Genomic DNA, 19,164 nt, shown 5'->3' with positions numbered 1-19,164 from the left:
GTAGAGCAGCAATTATAGCTCTGAGTTTCTTTTAGTAGTTTGCATTTAACATTTATTCACATCTAGACATTGGAATTGGAGCCCGATCTTCTTGGGAAAATTGGTCTAGCTCCATCAGGTTTGATGCAGATAGTTGGTAGACAGCAATATGTAAATGTTGCCACAGATGCTCAGTTGGTTTAATATCTGGGTTATGACTAGGTTGCTCCAGGACATTAACTTTGCTGTTGTTGAGATACGTTCAGTGTGGCTTCTACTGTATGCTTTGGGTCATTGTCATATTGGAAGGTAAATCTTCCGTGTCCAAGTACTTGCTCCTAAAGTCTGCAGCACGTTTTCCTCTAGGATCTCTGTACTTTACTACATTCATTTGCCACTACTTTTATGAGCTTTTCATGTGCCAGCCGCAGAAAGGCGTACCTGTAACATGAGGGTGCCACCACAATGCCTCACTGTAGGGATGGCGTTTTCATTGTGATACGCAGTGTTAGGATTGTGACAAGTATAGCGCTTAGTATTGTGGTTGAAGAGGTCAGTTTAGTGTCATCAGGCCACAGAATCTTCCACCACATGATCAGGTCTCCCACATGTCTTTGAGCAAACTGTAGCCGGGCTTTGATGGGAGGTATTTTTCATCTTACCACCCTTCCATACACCAAGACTTATGAAGTGTGCATGCTATTGTTGTCTTGTGCACAGCTACTGCCATCACTGGAACTCCTTTACAGTTGCTTTTGGCTTTTCTAATTACTGCTCTTCTCACTAACTCAGTTTTGGAGTAAATTCTCTTCTAGGCAGATTTACCGTATTTGTATTTATACTAGTTTTTATGATGAACTAAACTGTGCGTCGGGGCATATGTGTATCTATAATGGGTGCAGGGGTCCACACAGCTTACCCTGCACAACAGAAATCACTGGGAACATGACACGGGCACCTTGTTCCCAAAGACCTGCGCATGTGTAGTAGCCTCTGGCATAGTGACAGACAGGCGCTGGCTGACAACTTTCAGTCTGGGGGGCAGACTCAAGCAAGTGGCCCATCTTTCCACTGGGTATCTGTAGTCAAGTGGCCCTGGAACACTTAAATTGCACTGGCCCGGGGGGGCAAATGGCACCCTGCCCAGCCAGCCTTGGTGACAGAGTCTACCTGGCAATTAGACAGGGACCCGCATGGAGGCTGCACACAGGCCATATTCCTAATTGATACTTATGAATGAACTGTTGTCTTACTTGTATTTCTTTGGTTGGAAATGCCCTAACTCGGCAGTGGAGCTAACAGAGACAGGTGTATTTATGCTGCAATCACGTGGCACACTGTAGCTGCACACAGGTGGGCTTAAACTATGAATATAGCAGGGGGGTGAATACTAATACAAAATCTTATTTTTCGTTATTAGTTCATTACTTTGGAGAAATGGTTGGATTACATTTTTTGGCACATTATACTGGAAGATTCAATTACCCACAGGGTTTACTGCATGGGTTAAGCTCCAGATTTATCGCCCGGAGCTATTCAGCTATTAGGCAGTTTTTCCATGTTAAACTCGCAGCTAACACCTTGAATCCATGGGTTACCCAGCGTAGTAAGCCACAGAGGGTGCATTTAATGCTGGTATAGTGACAATCAAATGCTGTAGCTCAGGGCTGAGCTTTAGCCATCGGGTAAACCCAGTGGCTAATTGAATCTGCCCCATTGGTGAATAGTGGGAATACATTTTAATTAAATCCATCATTATTGTTATCAGATACTTTGGGATTCCCAACAGGAACTATATCTTCAGTTCCAATATACTCCGCCGACTTTTACATACATATTTGTACATTTTATAAGTAGCTCTATTAAATAAATAATTTGTGTTTCAAGTCTAGTTGTTCTCTCTGTATAGTAAATTTTGGGGATCTTTCCAAAGAAGATGAAAGTGAACCGCACCATCCCGCCAACCACCACCATAAGAAAGCTCCAAAAACCGGTTTGAAAAATCTGAGACCAACTTTGACAGCCAGTATATTTTATTTTCTGAGTATTGTTTCTCTTCCATCTCCTACACGTCGCAGAAGAGTCATTTGATTCGATAGCCTTCTCAAATTTTTAATCTGTGTAATGTACAATGGGTACTGCACAGAAAAGAGGCCTAAAACACATTAACACACATATAGCCAAAATAGTATTTGTACACACAAAGTAATACAAGAAATGAAAACCAGGGAGCAGCAGACAGACATCTGGAAGAGTTCATAGTCTTGTGCAAGTCTTTCTTGTACATCTCCACATCATCTTTCATTGTTATTCCTAACAAACATCTCTTATAAATAAAATATTATTACATAGAAAACGGACAGTCAAGGTTATACTCCTGGCGATAATACGAGAAATGTAAGGCTACTGGAACTTCTAGGAAATGCAGCAAAGGTGAAAAACCTTTCTGTCCGGGCTTGAGAAAGTGCTGGATTCTATACACAGGGAGGCAGGTTGCCTTTAACCCTGTAAATCCTAGTGGTGTCTACAACAGCCAGCTACCAGTAAAAGGGTTGAAATCGGTACAGTATATCATGGGGACTTCTGGTTTTCATTTGTTGTATTTTTCTAACATTGTAAACTTAGTTTTTTTTTTCTATTTGGTTATTTGAGACTAAGATGTTGAATCAAAGGATACAACTTCTCAGAAAGAGAAATGGACATAGGTGGATAGGTGCTTTCTGAAGCAATAGAGACAATAAACAATAGTAGATCAAACTGATAAAGAATAGGCATTTTCACCTAGTTACACACACGGCTACTTCAGAATAAACTGGCCTCAACTCCATTTAAAAGCTGATTTTGAATATTGCTTTTGGAAATGGATACAAACTAACATGGTAATAACATTGCATTTTATGAGTAATGTGAGGAGCTGAATGTCTCTCTCTTTAAACTTTTCCAGGGTGGAATCTCAAAGAACAAGCCCACATTTCTGCATAATCTGATACTATTGCAGTCATAACTAAATATTCATTTGTTATTTCCACGTGGCAAAAATCCCTAGTCACGAGAAGCAGGCTGTTTTCCAAAAGCTTGACAAAGAGCAGACATATAGTATGAGAGATCTACATAGTATGATTGTCAGATCTACAAGGGAAATATGGAACTATGTGCGTGAATCTAGAATATTGCACTTGCAAATACCAATTACATTATACTTGGTCCTTTAATTGAACGGGTTTGTACATAATGCCTGAAACAGAAAGCTACTTTTTATTAATTTTTTTTTTTTGTAATATTCATTAAAAACTCCAGAGGATCTCCCCACCCAAGACATTTTCTACATAAATAAATAACTTTCACTTTTATATAACCACTTTTCTGAACATTTACATTTGTATGTTGTACAATATCTACACACAATAGGTAATCATCCTTTGCACAGTAAAATAAATGTACATACATTTCCTCCCGTTGTGCATTTTTCTCTTTGCTCGCATTTAGTATTTTAAAGGCCATATCTAATTCTTTACACTCAAGTGCGTCATGTATGTCTAATTTTCCCAATTAGGAATACAGCTCATTCTGTAGCAAGGATAAATACTAAGACCTCCCTGGTCCATGGTATATAGCCTCAGACCTTATAATATGCAGAATCTACTGTGTGCTTTATAATAGGAGTGTTACAAGGTAATGTCTGCGTTATTACAGTGGTAGGCAATTTCCACTAGTATGTATACACTGCAAGGCAATTCTAACATTTAATGCATAAGTATAAAGATTATTTGTCTTTAAAAAACAAACAGAAAAGGTTTCCTGGGACCATATCAACAAGATCAAACCTATGTATACTGCAGTGTGCAATGTCATATTTCAAAATGTCTATTTGACACAAGCTTTTAGCAGAGACAGGGCCTAGCTTATATTGGGAGAGCAGTGCAATACTTTGCTGTATTCTTGTGCAGGCAGAAAGGTGCAGATTACTTTGTACAGGGTCATCTTATCTTCATCTGGCATTACAACCCATTCCCTGGTGAGCCAGGGCAGAGTATACATCAAAGTCAGAAGGATACTGTACTTATTGGGTACATACGCATTCTAAACAATTATATCACATAGAAGCTGAAAGAATTCCCTTTTTGGCTTTCTGGCCACCTGTATGGGTGACAATCGTGGAATATCACAGTGCTAGAGCTTGTACAGCCATATACTGTTCTCTTTACATAGCATCACCTAGTAAAAAGTGGTTGATTTGATTGGATTAAGTGCTAGGAAAAGAGCTTTGTTTTAGAATAATGTTTGCAACTTACTTTTAGCACAAGGTGTTTATCAGTCTTTGAGCGAGAAGAGTAGATATTGTTCCAGCAACTTTCCATGCATCTGTAAGTAGTGTCACCTCAGTTAATGGAGGAGCTGAGAAAATTGAGATATGGCCTTCTACGCTACTATATTTATTTATTTGGCACGCCTACATAATTCCGCGTACTGGGGAGAAACAACAGCACAAAAAATATTTATCCCCCAGCTTAGCAATATATAAATTACCATGCACTACAGGTAAGGATGTGTAGCTACATGAGATGGTAACAGATCTCCAATCTAAAAATTATCAGTGCAAAGAAAACAATGAGGTTGTACAGTTGAGCAACTACACGCAAAAAGCAGCAAAACGGGACACTTACAGGATCTTATGAACTTTAGCTACAAAAGGACTTTAGGTTAATGGTTTGGACTTGTCCTCTGATCATCCAAGGTAACAGGTAAGTACACCTGCGCAGTGCTTTCATGTCTGTTCATTGACGTGTTCTTTACAGGATCAGTCCACAATATGCTGAAATGAGCAATTCAGACTGTCAGAGATTTTAGAATATTGTCATTACATGAAAAGTGTTTTTTTTTTCTTTTCCACAAAAAATGTTTTCATTTCTTAACCTGTTGTGCCTTGGTTTAGAAGACAGAAAGAGGAGAAGGGCAGGACTGAGCCACTGTTTGCCGTGGTGTCCAGCTTGTTCTGTGGAGGCTGCCTCTAGTCCGAGTATTCAATGGACTATTAGCTTTCAGGAAAAAGACAATTCTCTTCCCATGTTTTACCGTCCATGTGCTGTGCATTCTTTTCAGAGATGGGTAAGGTATAGGAGGTGTTTATTTACATCAGTAAGTCATTGAACCTGCTTAAGAAATAATAAAAATAAATAAAAACATTGGGCTACGTATGAATTGATTTGTCCCCCTCTGTGGTTCTGGGCATCAGTACCCTTTTTAAGGCCTGCAGTTCAACACTTCTGGTCACCGTCTTTGCTAATGTTGGTATATAGTAGCACCATTTTATTATGTCTGTCTCTCCAACAAAGTTCTGCCTCTGTCCCTTGGTTTCCCCCTACCTTTGAAGTGGCAAGAGCAAAAGCGCACAAGAAAATGTTCAGGGTGTGTGGGAGCTCATTTCTGACTTAAAACGCCAGATTCCAGCTTGCCGGTGGCCGCACTCCTTCCCCAGCATCCTGCAGCAATACTCATACTTCTTTGGCTTCGTTCCTTTTCCCGATCCCGGTCACTCTCAGACTGACTTTGTGTTCTCTCTGGTTTGTGGTTGCTGCTACCTGTGGGTTGTGATGAGATAGTACGAAGCAAATGATTTCTCTTCCTCAGAAAATCTGTCTGACCAGGGAGACAGAAGCTCCCTTTCCGCAATGCTATCCTGTTGGTATTCTTGGCAGGCCGAGATCGGTGGCTGTATTCCAGTTGGGCAAGGTGAGAGGCATAGCCTTCCGTGATAAACTGCAAGAGAAATACATATGTTGGCAGAGGCAATGTTCAGTAAATTGCTGCACTTATTTTGGGTCATGCTTTCAAATGGGCTATCCACACAGAAATGTAGCAATGTTCTCAACATGAGCCCTATCTTTGAGGCTCTTGATTACTGTGAATATACAGTATGTTTTTCTTCCTAAAAGTGTACACAGTACATCTTTCTACCAGGACCAGCTCAAAATCCTATCGTCCAGAGCAGCATATAGCAAAGAGTAGGAAGAGTGTGGAACTGGGGCCGTACTGTGGCAGCATAGTGAGGACTGAGACACTACCATGAGCTGGGGCGCTACTTTAGTGGCATATTGTGGGCTGGGGCACTACTAAAGCATTTCTGTGTTGGCATATTGTGAGCTGGGGTGCTTCTCACAAATGTAGTTAATATTCAAGTAAGCAGATTGCAATTATACACTGAAATATAAGCACATAATTAGACGGGTGTAGTATGTTATGCCGGCGGTCGGGCTCCCGGCGGCCAGCATGACCAGCTCCGGAATCACGACCGCTGGCATACCGACAGCTGGGCGAGCGCAAATGAGCCCCTTGCGGGCACGGTGGTGCGCCACGCTATCTATTCTCCCTCCAGGGGGGTCGTAGACCCCTAAGAGGGAGAAAAGCTGTCGGTATGCCGCCGGTCAGGATTCCGGCGCCGGTATGCTGGTCGGCAAACTGAAGACCATCCATTTAGACATCTGACAATGTCTTAAATTACCATTAAAATACTCTGTAACCTGACTCCATGTAACAAGTTGGTTAAAATCAAACCATATGTTGTACTGGAGTGCTCATAGCATAGAGAGAGAACATCCCTATCAGAAGGATAACTAGTTGCCCTCGGTTTCCCGTCTGTGTGCTCAGTAATGTTATTGGCTCCTATGGATTGTATTAGTTCAGGAAACAAAATGGCTGCCTGACCTGTGTGTAAGCAAGAAACGGCATTTGGGTCTGATTTAGTGTTTACATTGTGGCATGAATAGCACCTTTCTTCCTGATTGGCCGGATCGTCATGTGCAGGTAAATGGGTGTAACTGGGCAGTACTGTGGTGTATGCATGTAGAATAAGTGTGCTGTATCTGTACAGAGGCGATAAAGCCACACAGGTGCAGCTGAAAACAGTTTGGGATTCTCGCTTATTTTCAGTCAAGTAATGTGGCGGGCTTTGCATGAGACTCCAATACCGGCCCTTTATGTCTCTGTGCTCAATGCTTTGATAAGATTTTTCTGTGTCTAAAGAGCACATCAGCAGATGAAAGTCAGCGTGATAACGTCATGTCACGTAAACAGGTTTGCTGCACTACCTGTGGTGAACATGCCTGGCAGGCTGGACAGCTGCTCTTCTGGAATGTCTGTCCTGCCATTATCACAGGCAGTGCACCAAACCTGTCACTGTACACCTCGACATCTTGGCAATGCATTTCAGCTGATTTGCCCTTTAGATGCAGAAATGTCATCACACATGCTTCTGCCAGCCCCGCCATCTAACAGCTGATGTTGGGACAGTATGACTAATATGAGGCATAGCCTAAAGGCCGTGAGGGGAAGCAGTGGTCTGGTATATGGTAGGTATATGAAAGGATATACGATAATTTAAAATACAACTGTTGCCATGTTTGTCAACACAGAGGTCAGGATTTGGGGACTGCTAACCTTATCATGGTATGCCATTACACAGTATGACTTTACTTGTTTTGGGCACTGGCAATAGTTGTCTAGAATGTTTCTCATTGTCAGACTGTATATATATTATCACAAGTGTCCCTTCTGTTATCCTGTACTGGAGATCCTGTTCTTTGGCTGTATGTGTACAGTACCTTTACCGGTTTTAGATCTCAAGACATGTTCTTATATTTTGTGTATGGACATTGTTGTCTATATGCTGAATGCAGTTATAAAGACCTGTTGTTAGTCAAGATAGAATAATCTTATTACAGGGTAAATTCAATTACTTTCAAAATGCTAACATGCACTTGAACTTATTAGCAATACATTAAAAATTTAGTTATACAAAATATCATTGTAATGTAGTTCCAAACATATTACCTGACACTGGTGTTGTAACTTCTTGGTGGGTCGACCTACAATAAAAATCTGCAGTGGTGACAGACCTATGGCGCTGTACACAGAGATATCCTTAGTGGAGCCATATGCTGCATGGATTTTCATGTGAATCTGTGAAAAAGAACAGAATAGAAATGGAAACATTTATACAACATGCACATTTCTGCCTCTTATAATTCATATATGACGTAGATAAAGCTGCTACAGTAAGTGTGTATGTATATGGATCGATGCAGAGTTGCGGATATATCTGGATACTTTCCACACTCTACATGCTCCATAGCCGAGCACACACATCTACAGGCGCCTCAGTCATATGCGCCTCAGTTTACAATGGCACGTGCAGGTGTGTGGGCTAAATGGGCAGCAATGGGGGGTGGGGGGTGTACATACAGACCAGGTATAGGGCTAATGTAGGTGCACACTGATGATGAAGCTGGCATAGAAAGGGGCAGGTCGCATAGATGCATGGAAGTTGCAAATACCCACATTTTGTCCCATGCACACAGTGTGAGTGCGATTGTGGGCAATTTGCGTGCAACTGTTAATCAGCCCATGGCAAGAACATAAGTAGAGAGGATAAATGAATAGCCTTCATGATGGGGATGATATGAGGATAACATAAGGGAGATAGTTCTGGTCATATATCAGTGAGTTAAAAACGCTGTATAAATAAGTTAGATTATCAGAGATGTGGTGACGTGCCATGCTATTTTCCTTTTGTGTGTATATGTAATATATCTAATGTGTACTCTGCATTCTGTGCCTGTGTAATAATCTGGCCACACTACTAAAGAGAACATGAAATGATCACTGTGCAATGTGTGTAATGTATAAATCAGTCATGTATAGACTGCTCCCAACATTACACGTGTGCGAGATTCCCTTTCCAGAACACATCTACTGTACCTTCACTGACGCAGGACATGTGAGGTGACCCTGGGGACATGGCCTGATCATACAAGGAGTATGAACACGTGTATTAGTAACAGGACAGTGGGTAGTGCATTGGGTTACTGTACAGAGCTTACATCTTGGATCAGGATTTTCAGAAAGTTTGCTTTGTGCCGCAGAGGGTCATGAACCAATCCATCGCAGAATGACACAATGCCATGGGGAAAGTTGTGCTGTGCCAGCCATGCCACCACCCTCTGCTTCTGCATGTCAGGTCTGCCTGTCACATAGATAATGAGGTAGCCAAGATCCTGCCAGTGCCTAGAGGAACATGAAGGAGATATTAGGAGGGCATTGTGTACTGCTGGATAGCTGACCAAGATAGCATGCAGCAAACCTTCTAAAGAGTAGAGAAGTGGCCCACAGCAACCAATCAGCACCTATCTATTGTTTTATACAATGTACTAGATAAATGGCAGATAGAATCTGGTTGGTTGCTATGGGCCCCTTCTCCAGTCTTTAGAAGGCTTGATACATCTCCCTTAAGCCTTTGCAATCTATATAAACAGACCTCACTACATCCACTGCTCCTGCTCGGACTTTAGGGTCACTGCCCATAATAGATACACTGGCAGCAAACGATCCGTCGATGCTGAACACTACAAACTCTGTTGCTCTCGGTAAAACGTGGAGGTAGCTGTCTGCAAACGTATGGTCCCCCCTAGACAGGAAAATAAAGTGGCAATGTGAGAAATGTTTCAGTAACTGTACCCACTTCCTTCTATACACCACACAAGAACTATAGGCCTAATTCATGTTTGTACACACTTGCTTATGCAGCTGCGAATTTGTAGGCTACAGAATTGCTAATCATCGCAGGTGAAGCTGCCGCTCAGAAAAGTAGACGCATATGTACACATATGCAGCCTATACGCAATAACGGGGAACAGTGACTGTTAGGGTAGCCCTATTGCTATGAAGACTGGACACAGCAGTAGCGATGCAGGTGACGCCATATACAGAAAACAGCCAGATACGACTGCATTTTTGTTGCCACTCCCTGTTACCTCCCCAAAGCGGTCCCATGACACATGTGCAGTGCGATCACGGCACTTGCACAGTGTGCTGATAATCGCTTTGTTGCGTGAACATTAGCATTGCTTACAAACAGGAATTAACCCCTATGTCCTAAACACTAAATGTAAAGATGTGTCCTCATACATCTAGCCTTAATATGCCACACAGCAGGAGATGCAAGGCGTGAGTGAGCCGACAGGTCCTCCACTAGCGTCGTGTGTCTTTTTTTTAATGAAATTGTATATTAGTCGCAATGTGATGTGACTAGGACGTACTGGAGACGGTACTGATTAATTTGATATGTGACACTTGTATATGTGTGTGTGACTGAGCCTGTATACGGAGCACAACAGAACTTTGCATGGACAAAGCTGCAGCCGCTACATTGTAGCACTTCAGATGCAGATACAGAGACTCAGTCACACATAAATTTACAAGTGCCTCATATCAAAAGAATCAGCACAGTCTCTTGGTGCATCCTAGTCATATTGTGTTGAGATTAAGACACATTTTTCTTCAAAAACTACACCCCACGCTAGCAGAATCTCACTGGGCTGTTTGGCGTGAGTAGCAAAGATGTATAAGGACACATCTGTATCTATAATAAAACCAGAGACATTTATTCACCAAGTACATGTAAGTTTGTAGCATACCTCCACCAACACTTAAAAAGAAGAAGATTGGGCCATGCCACCATTCAACGCTCTTCTACATAACAATGAATGGACATACTGATGGCAAGACAAGAGCCTCAAATTGGGACTGTCACAGCAAAATAAGTATGGTTGGGAGGCATGTCTCTGGTAAAACGTTTAATACACAGGACAATTACCATCTTGTGTACAGACACAAGACAAGTGAATTACAGTGCAATTACCATTATTCTACAAGCAACATAAATGAGCCAGTTTGTGTGCAAAACTATGTAGCGCATACATCGACTTCTCATTGTGCAAATACGCTCTTCAGCTTGGTGTTTGCTGGAATCAAATTGCTTACACACAATATAGATTCCTATAGTTCGCTAGGAGCAGTGACATCACTAGTTTCTAGCTGCATTGCTATAAACACAGACTCAGCCCAAACAATGGTTCTCTCAGCTGTGTGTAAACAACAGATACATTAATTCTGCACATATCTAGTCACTTTTACCATATGGTGTTTCTGTCAGAAGATACGTATATACAGTACACTCAATGTGGACACAACGATTCTCTGACAGCAAACACAAATCACAGCAACTAAGGAGTAAGTACACTCAGTGGCCACTATAGGTACACCTGTCCACCTCTCTAGCACTGCGCAGGATCACCCTATGCCAACAAGTCTGAATTCTTCTTTTATGGCATGGTTCAGTATGGTGCTGGAAACATTCCTTAGAGCTGACACAACAGAATAACACAGATCTACAAATCTGTTGGCTGCACATTCATGCTGTGAATCTCTAATTCTACAAGTTCCCAAAGATGCTCTAAATGAGATCTGATCCCTGTGGAGACCACTGAACTAAACTGAACCCACTGTCAAGTTCCTAGAGAGAGAAGATGTGTGCTTTGTGACATGGTGCACTAACCTGCTGGAAGCAGAATGGGTAGACTGTAATAACGGGATGCTTATGTCCATAAAAACACTCAGGCTACCGCATTTAAAGATGCTCAATTGGTATTATGTGGTCTAATGTGTGCCAAGAAAACATTCCCCCACACCACTGCACCAGCACCATCAGCTTGAACTGTTGACACAAGGCAGGATAGGAATACATACGATTTCCCGGCTGTCCATATCCCAACAGCGGCATCCCGCCTGCAAGAATGCAAATTGAACAGATCCCGCAGGATTGCTCCATGAATTCATATTTACACCAAATACGGACCCTGCCATCTGCATGTTGCAGTAAAAATCAAAATTCATCATACCAGGCCACATCTTTTCAATAGACCAGTTTTGGTGAATCTATACCCTCTGTAGCCTATATTTCTTGATCTTAACTGGCAGGAGACCCATTGTAGTCTGCTGCTGCAGCCCCTCCACTGCTGCACATTCAGAGATGTTCTTCTTCATACAACGGTGGTAATGCATAGTTATGTAATGCCTTATTGTCAGCTTCAACCAGCCAGACTGTAGAGATTGTTGTACATGAAAATCCCAGGAGATTAGCAGTTTCTAAAATACTCAAATCACCCTGTCAGACACCAACAATCATTCCATGGTCAAAATCATTTATGTAACATTTATTCTCCATTCCGGAGTTTTTTTCCTGAACAATTAATGAACCTCTTGATCATGTCTCTGTGGTTTTATGTATTGAGTTGCTGCCACATGATTGGCTCATGATATATTTACAATAACAAGCAGGTGTACCTAATAAAATGTAGTGATGAGCGGATTCGGTTTTACTCGGTTCTCAAAACCGAATCTTATTGGCTCACTGATGTCACGTGTTTTGGATAGCCAATAAGATTCGGTTTTGAGAACCGAGTAAAACCGAATCCGCTCATCACTAATAAAATGCCCACCCAGAATAATAAAATAATCCTACAACATAAAATAAAATGGTTCTGTCCAGCAGAAAAGTACATAGGGAGTGGGAAGTAAGACAAAGCATGACTTTGCTCTATCTGCTAGAAACACCATCTTGGCCATGTTATGGTCATTTGACAACCAGGGAACCGGTTTCGATGGAGTCTTTTGTTAGTGCTATCAGTAAGAATACATCCAGTGCTGGTGTAATAACAGTGGCCACTAGTGTGGACTGCAGAATAGGGTATGCGCTACTCAGGCAGCATAGAAATAGTTTTTAAGTCAATTGTACATATTACAGGTTGAGTATCCCATATCCAAATATTTCGAAATACGGAATATTCTGAATTACGGATTTTTTTTTAGTGAGAGTGAGATAGTGAAACCTTTGTTTTCTGATGGTTAAATGTCCACAAACTTTGTTTACTACACAAAGTTATTAAAAATATTGTATTAAATTACCTTCAGGCTTTGTGTATAAGGTGTATATGACACAAATGAATTGTGTGAATGTATACACACTTTGTTTAATGCACAAAGTTATTACAAATATTGGCTAAAATAACCTTCAAGCTGTGTGTATAAGGTGTATAGGAAACATAAATGCATTATGTGCTTAGATTTAGGTCCCATCACCATGATATCTCATTATGGTATGCAATTATTCCAAAATACGGAAAAATCCGATATCCAGAAGTCTTCCGGTCCCAAGCATTTTGGATAAGGGATACTCAACCTGTATAATGAATAGTCTCTATCAATCATATATTGTTCCAGGAAAAATAATAAAGGTGGAGGCAGTGCAGTAACTAGGCATTTTAGCGCTGTGTGCAAGAAACGGCATTGCCCCCCCCCCCCCCCCATGCAAGATAGGGGCAGTGCGCGCCTTAGGTGCGCGAAAAATATATAGGGGTGTGGCTTCATGGGGAAGGGGCGTGGCCACAAATAATAGCAATTCATACTATGGTGCACAGTAGTCTCCATTATTCAAATTACGCTGCACAGTAGCGCCACTACACCAGTTAGAGCCCCTTTTATACATTACAGACAGTCCCCCTTTTTACACATTACGGCAGACAGCATCCCCTTTTTTTTTTTACACATTGCGGCAGACAGCGTCCCCTTTTTTTACACATTACGGCAGACAGCATCCCCTTTTTTTTTTTACACATTACGGCAGACAGCGTCCCCTTTTTACACATTACGGCAGACAGCGTCCCCTTTTTACACATTACGGCAGACAGCGTCCCTTTTTTACACATTACGGCAGACAGCGTCCCCCTTTTTTTTTTACACATTATGGCAGACAGCGTCCCCTTTTTTTTACACATTATGGCAGACAGCGTCCCCTTTTTTACACATTACGGCAGACAGCGCCCCCCTTTTTTACACATTACGGCAGACAGCGTCACCTTTTTTTACACATTACGGCAGACAGCGTCCCCCTTTTTTACACATTACAGCAGACAGCGTCCCCTTTTTACACATTACGGCAGACAGCGTCCCCGTTTTTACACAGTACGGCAGACGGTGCCCCCCTTTATACACATTGCAGCAGCCAGCGTCTCCCTTTTTACACATTGCGGCAGCCAGTCCCCCTTTTTACACATTATGGCAGACTGTGTCCCCCTTTATACACGTTACAGCAGCCAGCGTTCCCCCTTTTTACACATTGCAGCAGCCAGTCCCCCTTTTTACACATTACGGCAGACGGTGTCCCCCTGAGAGAGAGAGAGAGAAAGAAAGAAAGAGAGATATACTAACCATCTCCCCGCTGACAGGCTCCTCGTGCTGGCAGCTCCCTCGGTGCAGGCATCGGACAAGGTGGAGGAGGGAGGGGGACTGGAGCCGCAGCAGCGCTATGTCATTGGTAGTAAGCGCCGCTGCAGCAGTCCCCTCTCCTTCCGTATAGGCTGCCCGGCGCCGCTGTGAATGCTGAGATGGAGGAACCGCATCCCAGCATTCACAGCAGCGCCGGGCAGCCTATACGAAAGGAGAGGGGACTGCTGCAGCGGCGCTTACTACCAATGACATAGCGCTGCTGCGGCTTCAGTCCCCATACCTCCTCCTCCTCCGCTGCCCGGCGCGGCTGCTGCTCGCTCCTCTCCAGCGCCGAGCGCGGCACACAACAGAGGCGGCATGTAATGAGTCAATTTGACTCATTACATGCCGCTGGCCGTTGCGCCCTCAGGGCAACTGTGCTGGCACACACCTAGTTACAGCCCTGGGTGGAGGCACTGGTCAGGGGGACGTGAATGTGTAGGGTACAATGGGGGTAATTCAGACCTGATCACTGATGTGCATTTTCGCACAGCTGGCTATCAGGTCCAAACTGCTGATGCACCACAATGCGCAGGCGTGTCGCACAGGTACAAAGCAGATTGCTTCTCAGCGATGGGTTTGTGCGACAGATCCGTTCGCACGGGCGACTGTTTTCAGGGAGTGTCTGGAAAAATGCAGGTGTGTCCAAGCGTTTGCAGGGTGGGTGTCTGACGTCAATTCTGGTCCCGGACAGGCTGAAGTGTTCACAGAGGCTGAGTAAGTCCTGGGCTGCGCAGAGACTGCACAAGATCTGTTTGTACAGCTCTGCTACACATGCGTTCGCACACTTGCACAGCGAAAATACACTCCCCTATGGGCGGTGACTATCTGATCGCAGCAGTGCAATAATCGCATGCTAGCAATCAGGTCTGAATTAGGCCCAATGTTATACTCATACTGCTTATAGAATGGTCACTATACCACTTTGGGTACAGCACATGTACAGTACATTGCGTTGAAGAAAGAGTTAGTGCTATAATACCCATACAGTTCGTGCCATGTTGCAATGAGCAGATACGGTTTACTATAATTTTACTAAAATGTCCTGTTTTAATGTTTACGCTTTTGATCTTTCTTGAATGTAAATAAAATGTATAATAAATTAGTATGAAGTCACAATACCTGACAACCATTTTCAGGGGATACACTCCAACTCCAAGTCTTTTCTGTTCAGGGATCAAGTAAGAAATCCTGCCACTGCTGTTTGTTATTTCAGTATCAAAGTAAACCCATTCTCCAGACGGAGGCTGGGTCATAATATGAATATCAACCTAGAGGAAGGCAAAGGTTTTTATAAGGTGAGTATGCTAAAAAAAAATTGAAGCACGCTGTTATCCTTATTGAGCCAAGTGACCTGGAGATGAAAGTGTTAAAAACGTACTCTTTACAGAAGCTTACCTGTAGGTACTGTATTGACAAATCTGTGTTTGAGTCCTCCCTGCCACATTGATCCGAAAAGCCCTGTTTTATCCTCTTCACTACTGAAATACTGGCTCAGCTGTGCCGCTTCCCTCTAACAGACTGGACGCCCTCCCAACAATTTGTTTCCACATCTGCATTTATCTTGTAGCCTGCGTGGCCCTACTTTATGTGGCTACTTTCCCCGCACTGTGGTGGTGCCTTACACATCAATGATACGGCTCCACAGAGCTGGCCCTAGGCAAGATTTTGTCTGTTGCCCCCTTGCACAGACGCTAGTTCCGCCTCCGACCCTGCACCCCTCACCCATAGCAGTCCTCATTTTGGTGCTCCTACCTCCTATATTTTAAGTAGGATCAGTGTGCACATTCGGTGCGCAGCCCAAAACGGGGCATGTTCTTGCTGGGAAGGGGCATGGCCACATAATAGTGCCCCCAGGTGAAATTACGCCACACAGTATTTATTCACATTAGATCATGCAATAGTGTCTCTTATTTACGTTACATCACACAGTAGTACCACGTTATTCCTCACAGTAGTGCCCCTTATTCACATTACACCACGCCATACTGCTCTTTATTCATATTAAACCACACAGTAGTGCCCCTTATTCACATTACACCACACCATATTGCTCTTTATGCACATTAGACCACACAGTAGTGCCCTTTCTATACATTACGCCACAAAGTACTGTAGTACACCTTATATACGTAATGCCGCACATTATTAATGCATTTTGTATGCAGATAGAGCGGCAGTCACACACAGAATATAGGCATGCTGCATATAATTTTAATCAGCAGAAGCTGCTTGTGCCCCTAGGCATTCCAAATGCCCTAGGCATTTGCCTAGGGCCGGCTCTGCGGCTCCAATTACTCAAAATGGTATTAATTTGCATAAAATCATAATGAGCAACATATTTAGACTGGCTTGGACAGGGTCAGGAAGGACTGTTACAAACAAGACTGCATAATGCCACTTGTGTTAGATATAGCTATATATATATATAGATGTTATTAGTATATGTAGCTAAGGGTTTGTTTGTTTTGTTTTTTAAAAACAGAAGCATATTAGCTAGCAACAAGTACTGCAATACAGCACAGAGTTTAAACAGATGCCCTCTATGTTTATCTTAAAAACTAAAAAAAACACTTGATTAAAAAAAAAAAAAATTTGCCTTGGTAGAGCATTTTCTGGACTAATTTCCATGGGCTCCCACTATTGGTTTCTGGCAACAGACTCTTACAATCTTTCTAATCTGTCCTGATGGTTCTCAGATATAATACGACAGAATACTAGATCATATTATATCTTAGTTGCATCAGCACTGCTCCGTAATAGACTACATCACACAAACTGTTAGTATCCGGATGGTAGATAGACCATAGATAGACAGACAAAGGTAATTATACTACCCTAACACCCCAACCCTTAAACTGTCCTTGACCCCAATACTCTAACACTAACCAAACCCCTAATTCTAATAACCTAACACCATAAAATTGCAGAGTTGATGGGCCAAATGGATCTTATCTGCTGTCAAATTCTTTGATTCTAAATGATCTGTAGGTAAAATTATTCTGCAAATCCTGCTTTGTGTTGCATCTTGTGACTGTTGTGTTTACTGTTTTTGTAGGTGTTTGGAATCCCTTTAGGCTCATACACGACTGTCCCTGCACACCATTATGCATGGTGTTATCCCGTGCTGTTCATGAATTGTGTGATCTGTGCCATTTTTTCTATTGGATAACCTTTTTGCAAAGCCAATGGAGTGGTGATCAATACAGTCCTGCATTATGTACTGCAGGATTAATGCACCAGATCAATAATGGACAATCAGCATACAGCAACCCCTTGCTTACCCCCGTCTTCAGTTAGACATGTAAGCACCACAGATATAGATACCTCGCTTAACTCAGGCCATAGTCTGTTTCATCTTACAAACATCTGTTCCTTACAACTCATATTACAATAAACAATTAATGTACAAAACAGTAGAAAATAGGTTTGTCATGTTAAACAGAATCTAGAACATTTTCAGACATAAAATAATGAATACCATATATATAGTAATGATTGAATGAATAAACCTGGGCGCACAGGAGAAGTCAGCCCGATCCTAACCACTGAATATCTGTCCAATCAGATATAGAAGTAGAGATAGATATAGAAGTAAGTGGAGGATCAAAGGCGACAACTATAGCCACACTGTAAGATCAAACAATCCAGATTATACAGCCCATATGGTACTTTATATCTGTAATGTAGCCAACTTTTTCCCTCACAGTTAATGGAGGATCCGACGAACCATATAACAAAAAAAACGAGAAAAAAACAAACCCAAAACAATGGGGGTAATTCTGAGGTGATCGCAGCAGGAACTTTGTTAGCAGTTGGGCAAAACCATGTGCACTGCAGGGGGGGCAGATATAACATGTGCAGAGAGAGATAGATTTGGGTGGGGTGAGTTAAATCTGCAATCTAAATTGCAGTGTAAAAATAAAGCAGCCAGTATTTACCCTGCACAGAAACAAAATAACCCACCCAAATCTAACTCTCTCTGCAAATGTTATATCTGCCCCCCTTGCACTGCACATGGTTTTGCCCAACTGCTAAAAAATTTCCTGCTGCGATCAACTTGGAATTACCCCCAATGTGTAATATAGCTTTAAATGGTAAATTTCAGAATAAGATATCCATGTGTTCGGAAAAAGAAAAGGTGGTTTTGTATCACTGAATGAGGTAAGTATAGAATCTCGCCACCACTGAAAATGTGTCCATCATAAAATGATAAGGGGAAAATGATAAAATGATATGGGGAAAAACAAGAAGGGAGAGGGGAAGGGGGGAGACAAGACAAGACAATTCACTCCGTAGTCGCGTGGAGTACATACAGTACAAACAATCTATGAACTCATCAACCTCAAAACAGCAAGGTGTATACTTATATCAATTAGCATCTACACGTTTATAAAGAATCCAGGAGGTATTTACAAAGAGCCTTTCAATATGGCCCTGCGTAGCAATGTCTAGACTGTCAATGTAAAGCTCCCATTTCGAATAAAAGCGAGCAACACCCCTCTCAATGTATGGCAAGGTGGCTTGGCGCTCAAAATAGAGAACCCGTAAAAGCACATTTTTTAATTCCCCTAAAGAGGGAGACGACTTTTTCGTCCGATGATTCAGAATAACTTTGTTAGCCACCGTGAGAATGGGCGTGACTCGCCTCCTATCAGGGCCAAGAGGCCAGCCCTCAAAACAGTTGCATAAACAGGCTATGAGGTCTCTGACAACCCCCAATGAGAGAGTTTGATTAATGAACACAATAACTTTGTTCCAAAACGTAGCAATTTTCCGACATGTCCAAAAGCAGTGAAAGAAGGAGGCCCTTGACACGCGGCATTTTAAGCATTCACTAGTCCCGTCCGGGATCATATGTGCTCTTTGGGCTGGAGCTATATAAGCCCTATGTAGTAACTTAAAATACACTTCCTGAAGCTGAGCTGAGTGTAAATATTTAAATGTAAACTGACAGGATTTCAGTAGGATTGGCTGCGCAGGGAAATCCGGTATATCCCCCTCCCAATTAGAAACCGTACGGTTCCA

At 42.4% G+C, this 19,164-nt stretch overlaps 1 protein-coding gene across 23 annotated transcripts in view; it reads right to left on the bottom strand.

Annotated features, from left to right (window-relative positions):
• Window positions 1–1,973: 1,973 nt before the first annotated feature.
• PITPNM2 (phosphatidylinositol transfer protein membrane associated 2) overlaps window positions 1,974–19,164 on the bottom strand; it is a 545,353-nt gene continuing 528,162 nt past the window's right edge. For all 23 annotated transcript variants that reach the window (XM_063964525.1, XM_063964523.1, XM_063964527.1 and 20 more), the window contains 5 exons: window positions 15,259–15,407; window positions 9,290–9,439; window positions 8,856–9,039; window positions 7,807–7,935; window positions 1,974–5,736 (listed from right to left, as the gene is read on the bottom strand). In XM_063964525.1, coding sequence (XP_063820595.1) covers window positions 5,398–5,736; window positions 7,807–7,935; window positions 8,856–9,039; window positions 9,290–9,439; window positions 15,259–15,407 — 951 coding nt within the window. In that variant the 3' untranslated portion in view covers window positions 1,974–5,397. The remainder of the gene's footprint in view (window positions 5,737–7,806; window positions 7,936–8,855; window positions 9,040–9,289; window positions 9,440–15,258; window positions 15,408–19,164) is intronic.

Source organism: Pseudophryne corroboree, chromosome 1, assembly GCF_028390025.1.
Source record: "Pseudophryne corroboree isolate aPseCor3 chromosome 1, aPseCor3.hap2, whole genome shotgun sequence".
Taxonomy (NCBI): Eukaryota; Metazoa; Chordata; class Amphibia; order Anura; family Myobatrachidae; genus Pseudophryne; species Pseudophryne corroboree.
Note: the sequence above shows the minus strand (reverse complement) of the source record. Positions and strands in the feature narration are given on the sequence as shown.